Source organism: Pristiophorus japonicus, chromosome 13 (genome assembly GCF_044704955.1).
Source record: "Pristiophorus japonicus isolate sPriJap1 chromosome 13, sPriJap1.hap1, whole genome shotgun sequence".
NCBI classification, from domain to species: domain Eukaryota; kingdom Metazoa; phylum Chordata; class Chondrichthyes; family Pristiophoridae; genus Pristiophorus; species Pristiophorus japonicus.
In genome coordinates this window covers 245,779-266,305 of record NC_091989.1, presented here as the reverse complement: position 1 = coordinate 266,305, position 20,527 = coordinate 245,779, and the positions used below count along the sequence as shown (strand labels likewise).

The following is a 20,527-nucleotide window of genomic DNA, read 5'->3' as shown; positions in this document are numbered from 1 at the left end:
ACTCTTTTCCCCTCCCACACACTCTTTTCCCCCCCCACACACTCTTTTCCCCTCCCACACACACTCTTTTCCCCCCCCACACACTCTTTTCCCCTCCCACACACACTCTATCTCCCCACCCCGCCACACACTCTATCCCCCCCACCCCGCCACACTCGCCCCGCCCCGCCCATACACTCTACCCTCCCCCACACACTTCCAGCTGCTCAGTCGCCAGGCACAACCCTCCGCTCCGATCAGCCGAACTTGGAATCGGAATATCAATCTGCTGAGATCTTCCATCAGCAGGTGGGCCAGCTTGGAGACACCCCATGCTTACCTTACCTTTCCCTCAGCAGGTGGGGGCTTCAGCAGCAACTGATAGGTGAAGGTGAGTAGGAACGCCTCGACTGTGCCTTTTTATACACTACCTTCAGATAGCGCCTTCCAGCAGCTGCCAACCCATACTCAATGTTGCCGAGTTCCCTTTAGCATGGCAGAGAAACTACAGAAAACAGTTTGCACTGTGTCAGCCAGCATGATGTTCTAAATATCGAATCAATTGCTGTAAGTGAATAAATTATCTGGTTATGCTACGCCATATAAACCAGAAAGTTCAAGGTAGGGAGGAAAGGCATGCTACCCACCATATTGCTGTAGGCAAAGGAATAGGTCCCGTGGGCCCTGACCTGAAACAGACATTGAAACCATTACATATTAACATAAGGGCCCAAGTACCTGCTTCAGGCCCCAGCTGCAATATTGTGTTACCCCGAATGTAGCCGGTAACTTGCCAGCTTGGTGATATTGAGGCCCGAGGCCCAATATTCCGTTTGCCTTGGGCTTATCCAATCAGACGCACGATCACTCCCTGGCCCGCCTGTTTTTGGGCACGTTCATTCTCCAGACCAATGGATGGTGGGGGCTTTAGTGTTTCGGGATTCCAGTTCTGTTTGGGGCACAGATGTATCTATCTGGAGGTGATTTTACCACAGAATTATCTTAGTTGGAAGGTCATAAAAACACTTCTATAAATAAATAAAAATGTATTTGCAATCAGGAGCTGAACTGTTTAGTTTCAAAGTTGCAAATTCCTTTCATACATTGTGGCTTACAAAGTGAGAGTATTGTGCGTGATTTTACTGCAGGGGGAGCGACTCAACAAATCTGAAGCTATGCTATAAAAAGCTAGAGCTGGGAAATGGAGAGCTTGGATCTGATTTGATGTGTTGAGCCCTGGGAAGTGACGGTGATGAAGCAGCAGTGGGCGGGAGTATACAACGTGTGCAGAAGTGGGCGGGAGTATATAATGTGTACAGAAGTGGGCGGGAGTATACAACGTGTGCAGAAGTGGGCGGGAGTATACAACGTGTGCAGAAGTGGGCGGGAGTATACAACGTGTGCAGAAGTGGGCGGGAGTATACAACGTGTGCAGAAGTGGGCGGGAGTATACAACGTGGGCGGGAGTGCTTACAAAAGAAAATAATCTGATCAAGAGCATCAGAAGCTTCCGAGCCTCACGGTTATATTATTTCCTTGTAATAACTCCCACCTGCCATCATTCTGTTTCACAAATAATGAAGGAACTGTAACTCAATCCAACGTGTTGTTGTGCAGTCCATGGAAACTCTTTTAGAGTCTACCTGCAAAACATAAAACATGTATCCATGCCACCCGACCTGGATGACACACCAGACATTTACAAGGGCCCTTTTTTTTTTTGGGCACTAAAATCAAATTTTTTCCTTTTTCCAGTGCCCCCTATAAAAGGAGAGGGGGACACTAAAAGCACCGGCAATTAAAACAAAATAAACTTTAAAACGTAAAATCAAATTAAAATTTGGTTGCCGGGCGTGATGATGCACTCCAGTCCCTCCGGTGCCCACCTCTCGCGGAAGGCCGCGAGCGTACCGGTGGACACCGCGTGCTCCATCTCCAAGGAGATCAGGAGAGTGGGACTGAAGTGCAGCCAGAATTTCAGGAGCAGCCCCTTCAAATAATTGCAGTCCATGGAATCCTGTGCAAGTATCAAGCACCTGGTTTACAATATGTGATGGCTGAAGAATTTCCATACATATCTGGTGGAATAATTGAAGCTTATGTTAAGTGAAACGACGCGGTATAATTGTTGACTAGTTTGTGTGGTCATCAAGACAAAACGTTTTATGAGGTAATGTGCTTCTCCCAGGTGGTGAGTATTAGTGGGAGGTGCTTTCCAATTACATCGTTAACATTCACACTGCGAAGTGCAGGACATTCATTTGCAGTGGATTACTTTGAAATAATGACACTCCATAATCCCTGTGGTCAGGTGATGAAATCCTGACAGGGTCGAAATCTTGAATATTCTCCCAGAAATAATTGCTTTCAATATTTAATGTAGCCTGCTTTGATTTTAAAGTGTTTTTGGAGGTTTTCTGTTTGATTTTATCATCAGCTCTTTTTCTCGCTATCACTTTCATCATAGCCACCAAGTTTGATTTGTGCAACTCCACTTCATATACAAGAACTTTTCTCCAATGTTATGATACAGATCTAGTATTTTGATAGATTAACAGACAAGAAGAGTGTGTTTTACAAAAGTAGTACGCTTTCAGCGGGTTATTTTAATATTGGATAGTCTCGATGTTGGTGCAGCTATGGTGACACATTGAGCAAAGTTGTGTGGGTTCATCACACTTGCATGTTGTGTGGGTTCGTCACACTTGCATGATTCCATTCCTACTTCCTCTCTTACAACAGCTTACCCTCCCACAACCACATGATAACATCCGTGGTATCCCACGGTTCCATCTTTGGCTCTTTTCCTGGTTTCCCCTCAGCAACATTATCAATAAGTATGGAGTCAGTGTCCTTATATAAGCTGACAACATAACAAAAGCATTGACTTGCATTTATGTAGCGCCTTTAATGTAGAAAAATGTACCAAGGCGTAATATAAAAATGAATGCTGAGCCAAAGAAGGAGAAATTGGGAAGGGTGGCCAAAACATGCATACAGAGGGAGGTTTTAAAGAATATCTTGAAGGAGAAGAGATGGAGATGCTGAGGGACATATGGAGAGAATTCTGGAGCATAAGGACCTGGGTGGATGAAAGCATTGCTCTCAATGATGGGTGATGGGAGGGAGGATGCAGAAACAGTTAGAGTTTGAGGTTGTAAGGCTGGATGGAGTTACAAATACCGGAAGGGGGAAAAGCTGTGAAGGGTTTACGCATGCGCATGACAATTTTAAATTTGAAGTGTTGAGGAACCGAGACTGAATGTAAGTGAGCAAGGGCAGGGTGATTGGTGAGCAGGATTGAGTGTGGGATAGCTTATCGTCAGCACAGTGTGGATGAGCTGAAGGTAACGGAGAATGGAGACCATTGAAATAGTCAGTTAGGAGGTGACAAACCATAGTTCAGGGTTTCAGCGGCTAATGGGCTGGTCTGGGGGGAAAGGCAGGTGATGTTATGGAGGTGTAAGTGAGCAGTCTTTGTGTTGGAGATCATATGGGGTCAGCTCAAGGTCAAATAGGATGCTGAGGTTGTTAGTTGTCTGTTTCAATCTGAGGCAGTGGCTGGGCAAAGGATGGCGTTGGTGGCTGGGTAAGGGATGGAGTTAGTGGTAAGGGTTAGGGTTAGGCCTAACCCTAACCCTAAATGCAGGGTAGGAGGTTGTGATGGGGACTGAAGACAACAGCTTCCCAATGTCTTGCTGAAGGAATTTGTGGTTCATTCAAGACTAATGTTGGATAACACAGAGCTGGAGGAGGGATTGAGAGAGCTGGTGGAGAGGTGGAGCTGGGTGTCATCGATGTACCTGTGGAAGCTGACGCATTGTGTTCAGAAAATGTCATTCAGGAGTAGCATGTACATGAGGAACAGGAGGGGCTCAAGGATAGGGCCAGTCCAAACCCTAATTTTCCTATCCATCACCAAAATCACTTATTTTTACCAACTCGACAATACTTCCATTCTGACCTCACTCCCACAGCAGCGGAAACCCTAAGTCACACTTTTATTACCTCCAGACTTGATGCTGTCCTTAATCAACCTCCCAAGCTCTACACAAACTCTAATCACTTGTCCAAACTACTGCCACCTATCTCTCCCTCCTCGCGGACCCCTTCGGCACCTGGTTCCCCAACACAGTGCCTTGACTTCTGATGAACACTTCATTCAAACAGTGCCGGTATACTTTGTGTTAGGTTTCTGACATAGAAATGTTTCGGACTATTCGAATTTAGTAAAATGTCCAACTGCCTCTGTCGGTCACCATTCTCCAACTGGGAGACTGCGTCAGTGATCTATTCTTCCACTGATCCTGATCCAGCCACTTCGTGCAAAACTACTGTGTGCAAATGGTACTTGGTGATTTAACCTCGAAATGTTTACATCCCTCTCTGACTGGTCTTTGCTCAGAGTTGCCCCCAACATCCTTACTGACATGAAGAACTTGCCAAGAAAAGGATTGTAGGGGTGAGGGTTTATCCTCCCAATGCGTGGCACAGCACATTATGCTCGAAACCCCACATTACTCTTTAACAGATTAGCTTAACATAAAATTCAAAGAAATGTTACATTGAAATATGTGCTCCAAAAATATTTATCATTGCTAATGCTAATTGTTTATTGTTATACCAGGAAATGGATTAGGAATCAGGATTATTGGTGGGAAAGAGATTCCAGGACGAAATGGAGAAATTGGTGCGTACGTGGCCAAACTCTTCCCCGGGGGAACTGCAGAGCAAACAGGCAAGCTGACAGAAGGTAAATTAACTTCCCAATTACACTGAGAAACCTTTAATAACAAATTCAAGATATGACCGGATCCTTACAATTACACATTGAGTCAAACTCAAATCCCTTTTTCATCTGATGTAATATTTGTGGATTCTGGTTTAGCATACTCTGTATCATGTGTTGATGCACCAGCATCGAGAGCTGGGGCCCAGCGGTCTGATTCTGGGCTGTGTATCCGATGTAAGCTGCCTTTATCATCACAGAGACAATTTAAAGCCTATATATAACTCTATGGCCACTTTACCCACATCCTCTCTTCTGTTGCTATGCCATGGATTTGGTGCTGTTATTTTATTCATACTAAATGCAAGGCACTTTATCGCAATGGAAAGTAATAAAAAGGAATATTTAGAATAACTACAGGCAAAACATTGCAACAAAATCAAAGAGTTATCATTTGGAAAAAACTGTTCTATTTTACAAATCCCCTCCTGGAGGCGATTGTATCTGAGTCATCTGAAGTTAATACTTGGGAATTGTTATAACAATTAGCTTCTGTTTCTGCAAAGTAAAATTCTGAGACAAGTATCTTATTGATAAAACTGCAGTTGTGATCAGATAATTAGGAGCTCACTCAATCTTTAATGTGGAAAATTGTCAAAATGTGTGTATGCAGACCAGTGGTTCCGAGGGTTTTTACTGAGTTAGCCAATCTTATTTTGGAGGCCTCAATGCTCCTGAAACAGAGACAAAAAAAATCAAGCAGGGTTCTTGTTGTTGATTGCGGTCCAGGGATCGCTACAGGAAGGTAGACGTTTAGATCTTGGGGCAAGATGTGGCTCAGCTGTGTTGGGTAAATAGCTCATACAGGAAGAATGATCACTTGGCCAAACTACTGAGGGATGCTAGTTTGCAATCTCGTATACCTCAGCGTGAGTCAGCTGTGACACATTGGAGTGTTCTACTTATTGTTTTTTTTATTTTTTCTCCACTGTATCTCCTAGTTTAAATTAGTTTTAAGACTCAAAATTGAAATGACACCTTAATTTAAAAGCCAACATGTTCTACAGTAACCCTTTGAAGGACAACATCCCTACCAGGTGACCATTTTGGTTGCAAAACATGTCAGAAGTGAATGTGTCACTAGAAATAATCACAGTAACCCAGTCACAGAGATTGCTGTTGTCCAGATCCAAAATTTGTCAGTTGACTTCATTAAAACAAGAGTCAATGGGAAGTCAAGCAGCCTAATCACAGACAGGCCGTCACCCTCACACTTTTGTGTTTTATATATTTTGTGCTTAACAGTTGTATAGATTGCCAGTGTTGTGCAAATAACTGACCTCTCACAGACTGACTGCGAAGTGTTTGGTGACGATCCTGACATTTCAATATGAACAGGTTGCATTTGGTCTGGTCATGAGTTGGGAGGGTATGGAACACAACTCTCCAGGTATGTGCCCATGGAAATCCTGCAAATACTATGCTGTTGGCTTAATGAAGAGTCAGCTTGTCAACTATCGCATTTGTTTTAACCCAAGTTCTTCAATGAAATTTAAAAATGATTTCATCAGACTGGTTTGCCTGTTTTATGGTTTGTGATGTCATCAGTTTGTAGTATTAAAACATCCCGTTTGCATTGCTGCTCTGTAGCCAAGTTTGCTGACGATACAAAGATGGGAGGAAAAGCAATGTGTGAGGAGGACACAAAAAATCTGCAAAAGGACATAGACAGGCTAAATGAGTGGGCAAAAATTTGTCAGATGGAGTATATGTTGGAAAGTGTGAGGTCTTGCACTTTGGCAGAAAAAAATCAAAGAGCAAATTATTATTTAAATGGAGAAAGATTGCAAAGTGCTGCAGTACAGCGGGACCTGGGGGTACTTGTGCATGAAACACAAAAGGATAGTATGCAGGTACAGCAAGTGATCAGGAAGGCCAATGATATCTTGGCCTTTATTGCAAAGGGGATGGAGTATAAAAGCAGGAAAGTCTTGCTACAGCTGTATAAGGTGGGGAGGCCTATAAAAAGGCCCAGCGTGGTGAGTTCGGTGAGAGGCGTGCTTGTGCAGCTGCAGCAGGGAGAGAAGGTAAAAAAGTAGAAGGAAATCGCAAGGTGACGTCACAGCCAAGGGGGTAAGAGATTGGCTGGTGATTGGTAAGTAGTTTTTCTTTTCTCTATCAGTAAGTAACCTTTAGCATTGTTGTTGCCAAATTAAGTCTATCTAAGGGTTAAGACATGGCAAGACAGCTCGGATACGTGTTATGCTCCTCCTGTACTATGTGGGAAGTCAGGGACGCTTCCGGTGTCCCTGACGACTACGTGTGTGGGAAGTGTATCCGCCTCTAGCTCCTGACGGACCGCATTGCGGCACTGGAGCTGTGGGTGGATTCACTCTGGAGCATCCACGATGCTGAGAATGACGTGAATAGCACATTTAGCGAGTTGATCTCACCGCAGGTAAAGGGTACACAGCCAGATAGTAAATGGGTGACCAGCAGGAAGAGCAGTGCAAGGAAGGTAGTGCAGGGGTCCCTTGCGGTCATCCCCCACCAAAACAGATACACCGCTTTGGGTACTGTTGAGGGGGATGACTCATCAGGGGGGAGCAGCAGCAGCCAGGTTCATGGCACTGTGGCTGGCTCTGCTGCACAGGAGGGCAGGAAAAAGAGTGAGAGAGCGATAGTGACAGGGGATTCGATTGTAAGGTGAATAGATAGGCATTTTTGCAGCCGCAACCGAGACTCCAGAATGGTATGTTGCCTCCCTGTTGCAAGGGTCAAGGATGTCTCGGAGCGGGTGCAGGACATTCTGAAAAGGGAGGGTGAACAGCCAGTTGTCGTGGTGCATATAGGTACCAACGATATAGGTAAAAAATGGGATGAGGTCCACCGAGATGAATTTAGGAAGCTAGGAGCTAAATTGAAAAGTAGGACCACAAAGGTAGTAATCTCAGGATTGCTACCAGTGCCACGTGCTAGTCAGAGTAGGAATCGCAGGATAGCTCAGATGAATACGTGGCTTGAGGAGTGGTGCAAGAGGGAGGGATTCAAATTCCTGGGACATTGGAACCGGTTATGGGGGAGGTGGGACCAGTACAAACCGGACGGTCTGCACTTGGGCAGGACTGGAACCAATGTCCTAGGGGGAGTGTTTGCTAGTGCTGTTGAGGAGGAGTTAAATTATAACATGGCAGGGGGATGGGAACCTATGCAGGGAGACAGAGGGAAATAAAATGGAGGCAGAAGCAAAAGATAGAAAGGAAAATAGTAAAAGTGGAGGGCAGAGAAACCCAAGGCAAAAACAAAAAGGGCCACATTACAGAAAAATTCTAAAGGGTCAAAGTGTGTTAAAAAGACAAGCCTGAAGGCTCTGTGCCTCAATGCGAGGAGTATTCGGAATAAGGTGGACGAATTAACTGCGCAGACAGCAGTTAACGGATATGATGTAATTGGCATCATAGTGACATGGCTCCAGGGTGACCAAGGCTGAGAACTCAACATCCAGGGGTATTCAACATTTTGGAAGGATAGGCAGAGAGGAAAAGGAGGCGGGGTGGCGTTGCTGGTTAAAGAGGAAATTAATGCAATAGTAAGGAAGGACATTAGCTTGGATGATGTGGAATCGGTATGGGTGGAGCTGCGGAATTCCAAAGGGCAGAAAATGTTAGTGGGAGTTGTGTACAGACCACCAAACAGTAGTAGCGAGGTTGCGGATAGCATCAAACAAGAAATAAGGGATGTGTGCAATAAAGGTACAGCAGTTATCATGGGCGACTTTAATCTACATATTGATCGGGCTAACCAAACTGGTAGCAAAGCGGTGGAGGAGGATTTCTTGGAGTGTAGTAGGGATGGTTTTCTAGACCAATATGTCGAGGAACCAACTAGAGAGCTGACCATCCTAGACTGGGTGATATGTAATGAGAAGGCACTAATTAGCAATTTTGTTGTGCGAGGCCCCTTGGGGAAGAGTGACCATAATATGATAGAATTCTTTATTAAGATGGAGACTGACACAGTTAATTCAGACACTAGGGTCCTGAACTTAAGGAAAGGTAACTTCGATGGTATGAGACGTGAATTGGCTAGAATAGACTGGCAAATGATACTTAAAGGGTGGACGGTGGATAGACAATGGCAAACATTTAAAGATCACATGGATGAACTTCAACAATTGCACATCCCTGTTTGGAGTAAAAATAAAATGGGGAAGGTCGTTCAACCATGGCTAACAAGGGAAATTAAGGACAGTGTTAAATCCAAGGAAGAGACATATAAATTGGCTAATAAAAGCAACAAACCTGAGGACTGGGAGAAATTTAGAATTCAACAGAGGAAGACTAAGGGTTTAATTAAGAGGGGGAAAATAGAGTACAAGAGGAAGCTCGCGGGGAACATAAAAACTGACTGCAAAAACTTCTATAAATATGTGAAGAGAAAAAGATTAATGAAGACAAACGTAGGTCCTTTGCAGTCAGATTCAGGTGAATTTATAATGGGGAACAAAGAAATGGCAGAGCAGTTGAACAAATACTTTGGTTCTGTCTTCACGAAAGAAGACACAAATAACCTTCCGAATGTACGAGTGGACAGTGGGTCAAGTGAGAAGGAGGAACTGAAGGATATCCTTATTTGGCGGGAAATTGTGTTAGGGAAATTGATGGGATTGAAGACCGATAAATCCCTGGGGCCTGATAGTCTGCATCCCAAAGTACTTAAGGAAGTGGCCCTAGAAATAGTGGATGCATTGGTGATCATTTTCGAACAGTCTATCGACTCTGGATCAGTTCCTATGGACTGGAGGGTAGCTAATGTAACAGCACTTTTTATAAAAGGAGGGTGTGAGAAAACGGGTAATTATAGACCAGTTAGCCTGACATCAGTAGTGGGGAAAATGGTGGAATCAATCATTAAGGATGAAATAGCAGCGCATTTGGAAAGCAGTGACAGGATTGGTCCAAGTCAGCATGGATTTATGAAAGGGATTGGAAATGGGAGAACCAGTGGATGTGGTGTATTTGGACTTTCAAAAGGCTTTTGACAAGGTCCTGCACAAGAGGTTGGTGTGCAAAATCAAAGCACATGGTATTGGGGGTAATGTACTGACGTGGATAGAGAACTGGTTGGCAGACAGGAAGCAGAGAGTCGGGACAAACGGGTCCTTTTCAGAATGGCAGGCAGTGACTAGTGGAGTGCCGCAGGGCTCAGTGCTGGGACCCCAGCTCTTTACAATATACATTAACGATTTAGTTGGAGGAATTGAGTGTAATATCTCCAAGTTTGCGGATGACACTAAACTGGGTGGCGGTGTGAGCTGTGAGGAGGATGCTAAGAGGCTGCAGGGTGATTTGGACAGGTTAGGTGAGTGGTCAAATGCATGGCAGATGCAGTATAATGTGGATAAATGCGAGGTTATCCATTTTGGGGGCAAAAACACAAAGGCAGAATATTATCTAGATGGCGGCAGATGAGGAAAAGGGGAGGTGCAACGAGACCTGGGTGTCATGGTTCATCAATCATTGAAAGTTGGCATGCAGGTACAGCAGGCGGTGAAGAAGTCAAATGGTATGTTGGCCTTCATAGCTAGGGGATTTGAGTATAGGAGCAGGGAGGTCTTACTGCAGTTGTACAGGGCCTTGGTGAGGCCTCACCTGGAATATTGTTCAGTTTGATCTCCTAATCTGAGGAAGGACATTCTTGCTATTGAGGGAGTGCAGCGAAGGTTCACCAGACTGATTCCAGGGATGGCTGGACTGTCATATGAGGAGAGACTGGATCAACTGGGCCTTTATTCACTGGAGTTTAGAAGGATGAGAGGGGATCTCATAGAAACATATAAGATTCTGACGGGACTGGACAGGTTAGATGTGGGAAGATTGTTCCCGATGTTGGGGAAGTCCAGAACCAGGGGACATAGGCTTAGGATAAGGGGTAGGCCATTTAGGACTGAGATGAGGAGAAACTTCTTCACTCAGAGAGTTGATAACCTGTGGAATTTCGTGCCGCAGAGAGTTGTTGATGTCAGTTCATTGGATATATTGAAGGAGGAGTTAGATATGGCCCTTACGGCTCAGGGGATCAAGGGGTATGGAGAGAAAGCAGGAAAGGGGTACCGAGGGAATGATCAGCCATATTGAATAGCGGTGCAGTCTCGAAGGGCGGAATGGCCTACTCCTGCACCTATTTTCTATGTTTCGATGTATTGGTCAGGCCACACCTGGAATACTGCGTGCAGTTTTGGTTTCCATATTTACGAAAGGATATACTTGCTTTGGAGAAAGTTCAGAGAAGGTTCACTGGGTTGATTCCAGGGATGAGGGGGTTGACTTCTGAGGAAAGGTTGAGTAGGTTGGGCCTCTACTTGTTGGAATTCAGAAGAATCGAAACGTATAAGATTATGAGGGGGCTTGACAAGGTGGATGCAGATAGGATGTTTCCACTAGAACTAGAGGGCATGATCTTAGAATAAGGGGCCGCTCATTTAAAACAGAGATGAGGAGAAATTTCTTTTCTCAGAGGGTTGTAAATCTGTGGAATTTCCTGCCTCAGAGAGCTGTGGAAGCTGGGTCATTGGATAAATTTAAGACAGAAATAGACAGTTTCTTAACCGATAATGGAATAAGGGGCTGTGGGGAGTGGGCGGGGAAGTGGAGCTGAGTCCATGATCGGATCAGCCATGATCGCATTAAATGGTGGAGCAGGCTCGAGGGGGCGTATGGCCTACTCCTGTTCCTATTTCTTATGTTCTTATGTAAATATCTCTCCGTGAATAAACCTGTTTGATCGTTCAGTGTGTTACGAAAAGTGTTTGGCATGGCTGAGATTACAGGAGACATTGGAACTCCTAAATACTATCAGCAGTAGAAAAGTTCACTCAGGGCAGCTAGCAAAGATACTTTTATATTTGTCAGGAAACATTTGAAATGCAATTTTTAAATTTCTGTTCTCAAGATTTGGGTGACTCTGACAAGGCTGCATTGGTGGGCCTTCTCTTTGTCCTGCTGCAATTGCTGTGGCAATGGAGCCCCCACAATTTCACTGGACAGGAAATGACAGGATTTTGACCCAATGAAGAAACTGCCAATATCATGTCAGAATGATCTGTGATGGAGAGGAAATTGAAAATAATCGTGTTCCTATGACCCTGCGCTCTTGTCCTTCTCCTTGGTGGAGGTCGCGGGCTGGGAGGTGTTGTCAAAGTAAGCTTGACTTTATTGCCGCTGTTCACCGGTGGTGCAGAGTATGTTTGGTGCAGAGCAGCGGTGGCAACATTCAGGCGGCTTGCTCTGTCCTGGATGGCAGCTGCACCATCCAGGCAAAGGCTAACTATTCCATCACACTCCTGACTTGTATATGGTGGAGAAGCATTGAGAGGTCAGGAGGTGAGTCACTCATCACAGAGTGTCCAGCCTCAGCCCTGCTCTTGTAGCCATGATACTGAAATGTCTGGTTCAGTTACACATCTAGACAGTGATGACTTCCAGGATGTTGATGTTGGGGGACTTGGAGATGGTGGTGCTGTTGAAGGTCAGAGGGATGTGGTTCGGCCTTTTCTTGTGGGAGATGATCACTACCTGGCATTTATGTGATTTGAATGTTAACTGCATGGGTCAGTTCAGGTCTGGTTGTTGTCCAGACTCTGCAATTGGCTGGCATGGACTGCTTCATTATTGGAGGAGTTGTGAATGGTGCTGAACACTGGATTTGTCAGCAATCAGCCCTACTCCTAATGCTATGGCAGAGGGAAGGTAATTAATGATGCAGCAATATTCTGGGGCTGCGATGATTGGCCTCCGATAACCACAGTCATCTTGAATGACTGGTATGATTCCAGTCACTGGAGGAGTTTCTCATTGATCCCTATTAACGTTACATTTGCTAGGATTCTTTGATGCCATACTTGATCAACTGCTGCCTTAATGTCAAGGCCTGCCACTCCTACCCTTCCTCTGGCATTCAGCTCTTGCCTGGATCCGTGCCTGGATCAAGACTTTGATGTCAGGAGTCTAAGGATTCTGAAATCACCAAGCTGGTTATTGGTGGGGGAGGTTAGGGGAGGGCAGACAATTTGTGAATCAGTAGGACCTGATAAATGGGCTAACAGTGGCTTTGATGAATAAGCTCTTGTGGCATGAGGCAGTCCCGCCCTGAGTCGGTTACCGCCCCCAATCGGGCGCTGGGGAATTTTGGCCCAATGGGTGTGGCATTCGCCAGCTGTAATTTAAGTTGCTGCAGTCACAGGTCAGAAGATGGTATTTTTACCTTTCATCTTGGTGGCTTTGGAGGAGGACAACGGAGCTCTAAAGAGGCATTTGCGCCCTTACCCAACCACTTGTGTCTGCCTTTGTCACTATACCTCACAAGAGAGGAATCGCAGAAGTATGCTGCCTTCTCAAGCCAGACTTCTGGGCAAGTCCCACAGCAGGAATGGCTCAGCCTATGGCTACCAAGCTGAGCAAATCCTTGAACTTCTATACTACTGGATCCAATGAAGCAACGGTCGGGGATATATTCACAGCAGCTGTACACCAATGCATGCAGCAGGTGACAGATGCCATATTCATCTGGGCTGTCTTCTTCATCCCGTTTCTCATGGAAGCAGAAACGAGTACTGGCCGGTTTCCCCAGAGAATGGGACATTGTCGGTGGCACGTACAGGCCCCTACCCCTGATACCACAGAGTATGGGACATTGTTGGAGCCCATACAAGTCCATACAGCCCCTACCCCTGATACCACAGCCTGCTAAAACAGAAAGGGGTCCCACTCCATTAATGTGCAGCTGGTCTATGGCTATGTTTGTGTACAAGAGTGCGTGCAACCACAGTATCAATCTATGCTAATACTTTAACTTGTGGGGGCTGGAAAAATGGACAGATGCCCCTTCAGAGACCAAATGTATCTCCTCCAGCTCAGGCTCCTGACGTCCTTGGGATATCTGTGAAGAAGAGCTGAGGAACGATAGTGAGTCACATGCAACAGCCAGAATCATGGTTGAACACACTGTAGGAATGTTAAAACAAAGCTTTGAGCGCGAGGATAGGTTTGGGGTAGTTGCTTTTGAGTTGTGATGAGGTATCAAAGCTCATTTTAGTCTGTTGTACATTGCACCTACAATGAATATTACCACCATGGAGCAGGTGGACGAGAAAGTCTGTCATGACCATAGGCAGAAGAGATACTGAGACTAAGCCTGAAGATGTGGTTGACTCTTTACTGCTCTCTGAGGTGGCCCATTCAGTTGTATCAACGTGCTAGTAAAATAGGAACAGGAGGAGGCCATTCAGCCCTCGAGCCTGTTCGCTATTCATTGAGATCACAGCTAGTTTGTGACATAACTCCATACACCCACCTTTGCCCCATATCCCTTAATATCTTTGGTTAACAAAAATCTACCTGTCTCAGATTTAAAATTAACAATTGATCAAGATTCAATTGCCATTTGCAGAAGACAATTCCAGATTTCTCCCACCCTTTGTGTGTGGAAGTGTTTCCTAATTTCATTCCTGAAAGGTCTGGCTCTAATTCTTAGACTCTGCCCCTAGTCCTGGACTCCCCAACCAGTGGGAATAGTGTCTCTCTATCTACCCGATCTGTTCCCCTAAATATCTTGAAAGCTTCGATCAGATTGCCCCTTAACCTTCTAAATTCGAGGGAGTACAACCCTAGTGTGTATAATCTCTCCTCATAATTCTGGTAAACCCACGCTGCACTGCCTCCAAGACCGATATATCCTCCCTAAGGTGTGGGACCCAGAACTGCTCACAGTGCTCCAGGTGTGGTCTAACCATGGCTTTGTACAGCTGCAGCATAACCTCTATCCCCTTGTACTCAAGTCCTCGAGATATAAAGGCCAGTGTTCCATTAGCCTTTGTGATTATTTTCTGTACTGTTCATGACATTTAATGATCGATGTACCTGGACCAAGTCTCTTTGGGCCCTGCACAGTCTTTAGCCTTTCACCATTTAGAAAGAACCGTGTTCTGTCCTTTTTAGGTCCAAACTAGATGACCTCACATTTGCCTACATTGAAATCCATTTGCCACAGTTTTGTCCATTCGTTTAATCTATTAATATCTCTTTCTAACGTTAAGCTTCCATTTCTGCTGTTTAAAATGCCGGCTGTCTTTGTGTCATTAACAAATTTGGATATGCGGCTCTCTATCTCCTCATCTAAGTTGTTAATAAATACAGTAAATAGTTAACAGAGATCCCTGTGGAACTCCACTAGTCACATCCTGACAAGTTGGGTACCTGCCCATTATCCCCACTCTCTGTCTCCTGCCGCTCAGCCAATTTCCTAACTAGGTCAGTAATTAGCTACAACGAATAGCAAGAATAAAACCGATCTGTCCGAGGCATCGGATCGGGACACAACACTGACACTCCCAGCCCAGCTGACTGTGTAACATCCTCCTCACTAACACCTGGGGACTTGTGGGATAGCTGTCGCCCAGACTAGGCAAGCAACAGCCTGACATCGGCATACTGCGAGAATCATACCATCAGCCAACGTCCCACACATCTTTACACCATCCTTGGGGCTGTCCTGTCCCACTGGCAGGGTGGCTGCATCGCCAAGACCTGGGGCCAAGTGGTGTCTGCAGCTCAATGGTACTGCACCCAAGGCCCAATATTGGCCCTGTCTCAGGCCCATCCAATCAGGTGCAGGGATTGATCTCTTTGTCCAGAAAGCTATAAGCGATGGTAAAACTGGGTAAAAAGTTTGTGAGATTTTGAATACAGCTTTTATATAAATTGTTTTTTGTGGCAATTTCCCCGTGATCCAATTCTGAAAGCGTTTTATGTTTTGATGGATGAATGGATGTCAGCATCAATTGTTTTTGTCGGGTCTGAAGAGGCAGCAGCTGTGATCGTGTCTTCAGGAAACGGTCCTGGGGAATGGTCTCGGGGAAACGGTCTCGGGGAAACGATCCCGGGGAAACGGTCTCGGGGAAACGGTCTCGGAGAAACGATCTCGGGGAAACGGTCCCGGGGAAACGGTCCCGGGGAAACGGTCCCGGGGAAACGGCCCTGGGGAAACGGTCTCGGAGAAACGGTCTCGGGGAAACGGTCTCGGGGAAACGGTCTCGGGGAAACGGTCTCGGGGAAACGGTCTCGGGGAAACGGTCTCGAGGAAACGGTCTCAAGGAAACAATCCCGGGGAAATGGTCTCGGGGAAACGGTCCCGGGGAAACGGTCCCGGAGAAACGGTCTCGGGGAAACGGTCCCGGGGAAACGGTCTCGGGGAAACGGTCCCGGGGAAACGGTCTCGGAGAAACGGTCTCGGAGAAACGGTCTCGGGGAAACGGTCCCGGGGAAACGGTCCCGGAGAAACGGTCTCGGAGAAACGGTCTCGGGGAAACGGTCTCGGGGAAACGGTCCCGGAGAAACGGTCTCGGAGAAACGGTCTCGGGGAAACGGTCTCGGGGAAACGGTCCCGGGGAAACGGTCCCGGAGAAACGGTCTCGGGGAAACGGTCTCGGGGAAACGGTCTCGGGGAAACGGTCTCGGAGAAACGGTCTCGGAGAAACGGTCTCGGGGAAACGGTCTCGGGGAAACGGTCTCGGGGAAACGGTCTCGAGGAAACGGTCTCGAGGAAACAATCCCGGGGAAATGGTCTCGGGGAAACAATCCCAGGGAAACGGAGGTGGGGTGGCGTTGCTGGTTAAAGAGGAAATTAATGCAATAGTAAGGAGGGACATTAGCTTGGATGATGTGGAATCTGTGTGGGTGGAGCTACAGAATTCCAAAGGACAGAAAATGCTAGTGGGAGTTGTGTACAGACCACTAAACAGTAGTAGTGGGGTTGGGGACAGCATCAAACAAGAAATAAGGCATGTGTGCAATAAAGGTACAGCAGTTATCATGGGCGACTTTAATCTACATATTGATTGGGCTAACCAAACTGGTAGCAATGCGGTGGAGGAGGATTTCCTGGAATGTATTAGGGGTGGTTTTCTAGACCAATATGTCGAGGAACCAACTAGTGGGCTGGCCATCCTAGACTGGGTGATGTGTAATGAGAAGGGACTAATTAACAATCTTGTTGTGCGAGGCCCCTTGGGGAAGAGTGACCATAATATGGTAGAATTCTTTATTAAGATGGAGACTGACACAGTTAATTCGGAAACTAGGGTCCTGAACTTAAGGAAAGGTAACTTCAACGGTATGAGGCGTGAATTGGCTAGAATAGACTGGCAAAGGATACTCAAAAGGTTGACGGTGGATAAGCAATGGCAAAAATTTAAAGATCACATGGATGAACTTCAGCAATTGTACATCCCTGTCTGGAGTAAAAATAAAACGGAAAAGGTGGCTCAACTATGGCTAACAAGGGAAATTAAGGATAGTGATAAAGCCAAGGAAGAGGCATATAAATTGGCTAGAAAAAGCAACAAACCTGAGGACTGGGAGAAATTTAGAATTCAACACAGGAGGACTAAGTGTTTAATTAAAAGGGGTAAAATAGAGTACGAGAGGAAGCTTGCAGGGAAAATTAAACTGACTGCAAAAACTTCTATAAATATGTGAAGAGAAAAAGATTAATGAAGACGAACGTAGGTCCCTTGCAGTCGGATTCAGGTGAATTTATAATGGGGAACAAAGAAATGGCAGAACAATTGAACCATTACTTCGGTTCTGTCTTCATGAAGGAAGACACAAATAACCTTCTGAATGTACGAGTGGACAATGGGTCTAGTGAGAAGGAGGAACTGAAGGATATCCTTATTAGGCGGGCAATTGTGTTAGGGAAATTGATGGGATTGAAGGCCGATAAATCCCTGGGGCCTGATAGTCTGCATCCCAGAGTACATAAGGAAGTAGCCCTAGAAATAGTGGATGCATTGGTGATCATTTTCGAACAGTCTATCGACTCTGGATCAGTTCTTATGCACTGGAGGGTAGCTAATGTAACAGCACTTTTTAAAAAAGGAGGGAGAGAGAAAACAGGTAATTATAGACCGGTTAGCCTGACATCAATAGTGGGGAAAAGGGTGGAATGAATCATTAAGGATGAAATAGCAGCGCATTTGGAAAGCAGTGACAGGATCAGACCAAGTCAGCATGGATTTATGAAAGGGAAATCATACTTGACGAATCTTCTGGAATTTTTTGAGGATGTCCCTAGCAGAGTGGACAAGGGAGAACCAGTGGATGTGATGTATCTGGACTTTCAAAAAGCTTTTGACAAGGTCCTGCACAAGAGATTGGTGTGCAAAATCAAAGCACATGGTATTGGAGGTAATGTACTGACGTGGATAGAGAACTGGTTGGCAGACAGGAAGCAGAGAGTCGGGACAAACGGTTCCTTTTCAAAATGGCAGGCAGTGACTAGTGGGGTACCGCAGGGCTCAGTGCTGGGACCCCGCGTGGAATTGCCCCGTGTGGAATTGCCCCGCGGGAGCGGTGCCACCGGTCGGTGCTACTGACAGTTTTTCTGTGGCTGGGCATCACGGCCGCCCTTAAAGGGGAGGTGGCGCTGCCGGTGACACCAGTTTATTTTTTATTGTCGGACTACTGCCAGTTCTGGCCGACAATTATGCCCCCGGGTTCGACCGGGCCACCAACAGGTTGCCTTGCACCCCCTCTTGGGTGCCGGGCCGCTGGATCGGCCAAAACCCTCCCTGGTGGCTCAGTGTTTGCCAATAAAGTGTCTGCAGATATCGCAGCGGCCCTCCCCTTTAACTGATGGGGACGGACGTTGTGATGCGCCAGTGTGATGATGTCATCAGCACAGCGCTGGTGACTTGGAGGATCGACCATTCCGACCCGCCTCCCGTTCCCCCCCACTCCCCCCCGCCAGTGGCAGCTAATCCAATCCGATCGCACTTCTGCCCCTCCCCTTCCCCCTACCCCTCCCTCGCCTGACCAGAAACATAAGCCAAAGAGCTGAAAATCGCCAGAATGCCCGCCAATGCATTGTGGTGGGCGGAGCACCTTTTAACAGTTGGTGTGCCCTGATCTGGGTGCAGGGCAATTTCGGCCCCAAGATGTCTTACTGCAATTATACGGGGCATTGGTGAGGCCACACCTGGAGCACTCTGCACAGTTCTGGTCTCCTTACCCAAGGAAAGATATACTTGCCTTAGAGGGAATGCAACAAAGGTTCACCGGACTGATTCCTGGGAGGGGGGATTGTCCTATGAGGAGAGATTGAGCGGACTAGGCCAATATTCCTGAGCGTTTTGTAGAATGAGGGGTGATCTCATTGAAACATATAAAATTCTTAAGGGATCTCACAGGGTTAATGCTGAGTAAATGTTTCCCCAGGCTGGGTGAACCAGGGGTCACAGTCTCAGGATAAGGGGTCGGCCATTTAGGACTGAGATGAGGAGAAATTTCTTCACTCAGAGGGGGCTGAGTCTCTGGAATTCTCTGCCCCAGAGGGCTGTGGAGGCTCAGTCATTGAGTATATTCAAGACAGAGGTCGATCATTTTTTGCGAACTAAGGGAATCAAGGGCTATGGGGACAGTGTGGGAAGGTGGAGCTGAGGTCGAAGATCAGCCACGATCTTATTGAATGGCGGAGCAGGCTCAAGGGGCTTTATGTAGAAAGAGAGAGGCAGTAAAGGTCGTAGAAGCAGATTGATGGAGTGGGAAACGAAGAATTAGTGAGTGAAAATCAGAGATAAAGGGGTGGATTTGTAACCTGCCAGCAGGTGTAAAATTCACATTAGAAATGCCCATTGTAGAAATCGCCCTATTTTGATTTCCATTGTTACCGAGAGAAAGAAACAGAGATTTAATAACCTTTACTTTTGTACATTAGCCATGGTGCAGATAAACTAGTACTTTTGATTATTTATGAATTCAAAACTCATTTCAAGCATTATTAAAAAGTATGTTATGGTCAGTCATAGAATTATAGACTGAAGCATCACAGCTGGGGTGGGGGGGTGGGGCTATTCGGCTCATCATGCAACCTCTCAGATCAGTCCCACTCCCCCTGCTCTTTCCCCACAGTCCTGTGAATGTTTCCTTCAAGTATTTATCCAATTCTCACTATAAAGGTTTAGTATAACTCCCACATGCCTCAATTTCTAAAGCCCAGCATCCTGCATGCCTTTTTTAACAGCCACATTCAAAATGTGTGTACACACTCCCAGGTCTCCCTGTTCCTGCAACCCCTTTAATAATGTAACTGTTTGTTTATATTAATTACCTCTCCTCAATCTTAAGTTTCATCCGCCATGTGTCTGCCATTTCACCAGCCTGCCTCCGTCCTCTCGAAGTATGTTACTGTCTGCCTCGCCATCTCTGAGTGTTTGAAGCTTGAAACTTTAAAGGATAAAACATAGCAATGACTAGGAGACTTGGCAGCTTGTTCTTTTGATTAATAATGAAGTGATTTCCATTCTAAAGTTTCGCACCAGGTCTAATTGTCAACTAATGCGACTGATTTTAATCAGAGTACAGTTGTCGGTCTACACACGCGAAGCAGTTCCTCTCTCCGCTCATACCGACACATGTTCCTTATAACGGTGATTGGCATTTCACTTGTAGAATTATGGCCCCTCTCTATTTCTGCAAAATGCAAACCTCTTATTTTTCATCTAAAGGCCCCATTAACGCTTCGTTGTCCATTACAGACCAATCTCATTATTTTTTGTGCAATTGTGCACATCTGATAATCGCCATCCATGTGCTTAGCTATTCCAAATCGAGTTCTACAGTAACAGGGTTTATTGTGAAGATTTGCTTTTTTATGGACTGATGTCGAACTAAACTTGCCCGCTGGGTGTGTGGGGTCATGACCGCGCCAATGCTGTTCCTAAACTGCCTGCTGGGCGTGTGGAGCCATGACTGCACCAATGCT

At 46.0% G+C, this 20,527-nt stretch overlaps 1 protein-coding gene across 1 annotated transcript in view; it reads left to right on the top strand.

Annotated features, from left to right (window-relative positions):
• The window catches only part of pcloa (piccolo presynaptic cytomatrix protein a), a 677,428-nt gene that overhangs the window by 463,841 nt on the left and 193,060 nt on the right, over positions 1-20,527 (top strand). Inside the window, exon 11 of the mRNA XM_070898375.1 lies at positions 4,607-4,732. Within this exon, the coding sequence (XP_070754476.1) occupies positions 4,607-4,732 (126 nt within the window). The remainder of the gene's footprint in view (positions 1-4,606; positions 4,733-20,527) is intronic.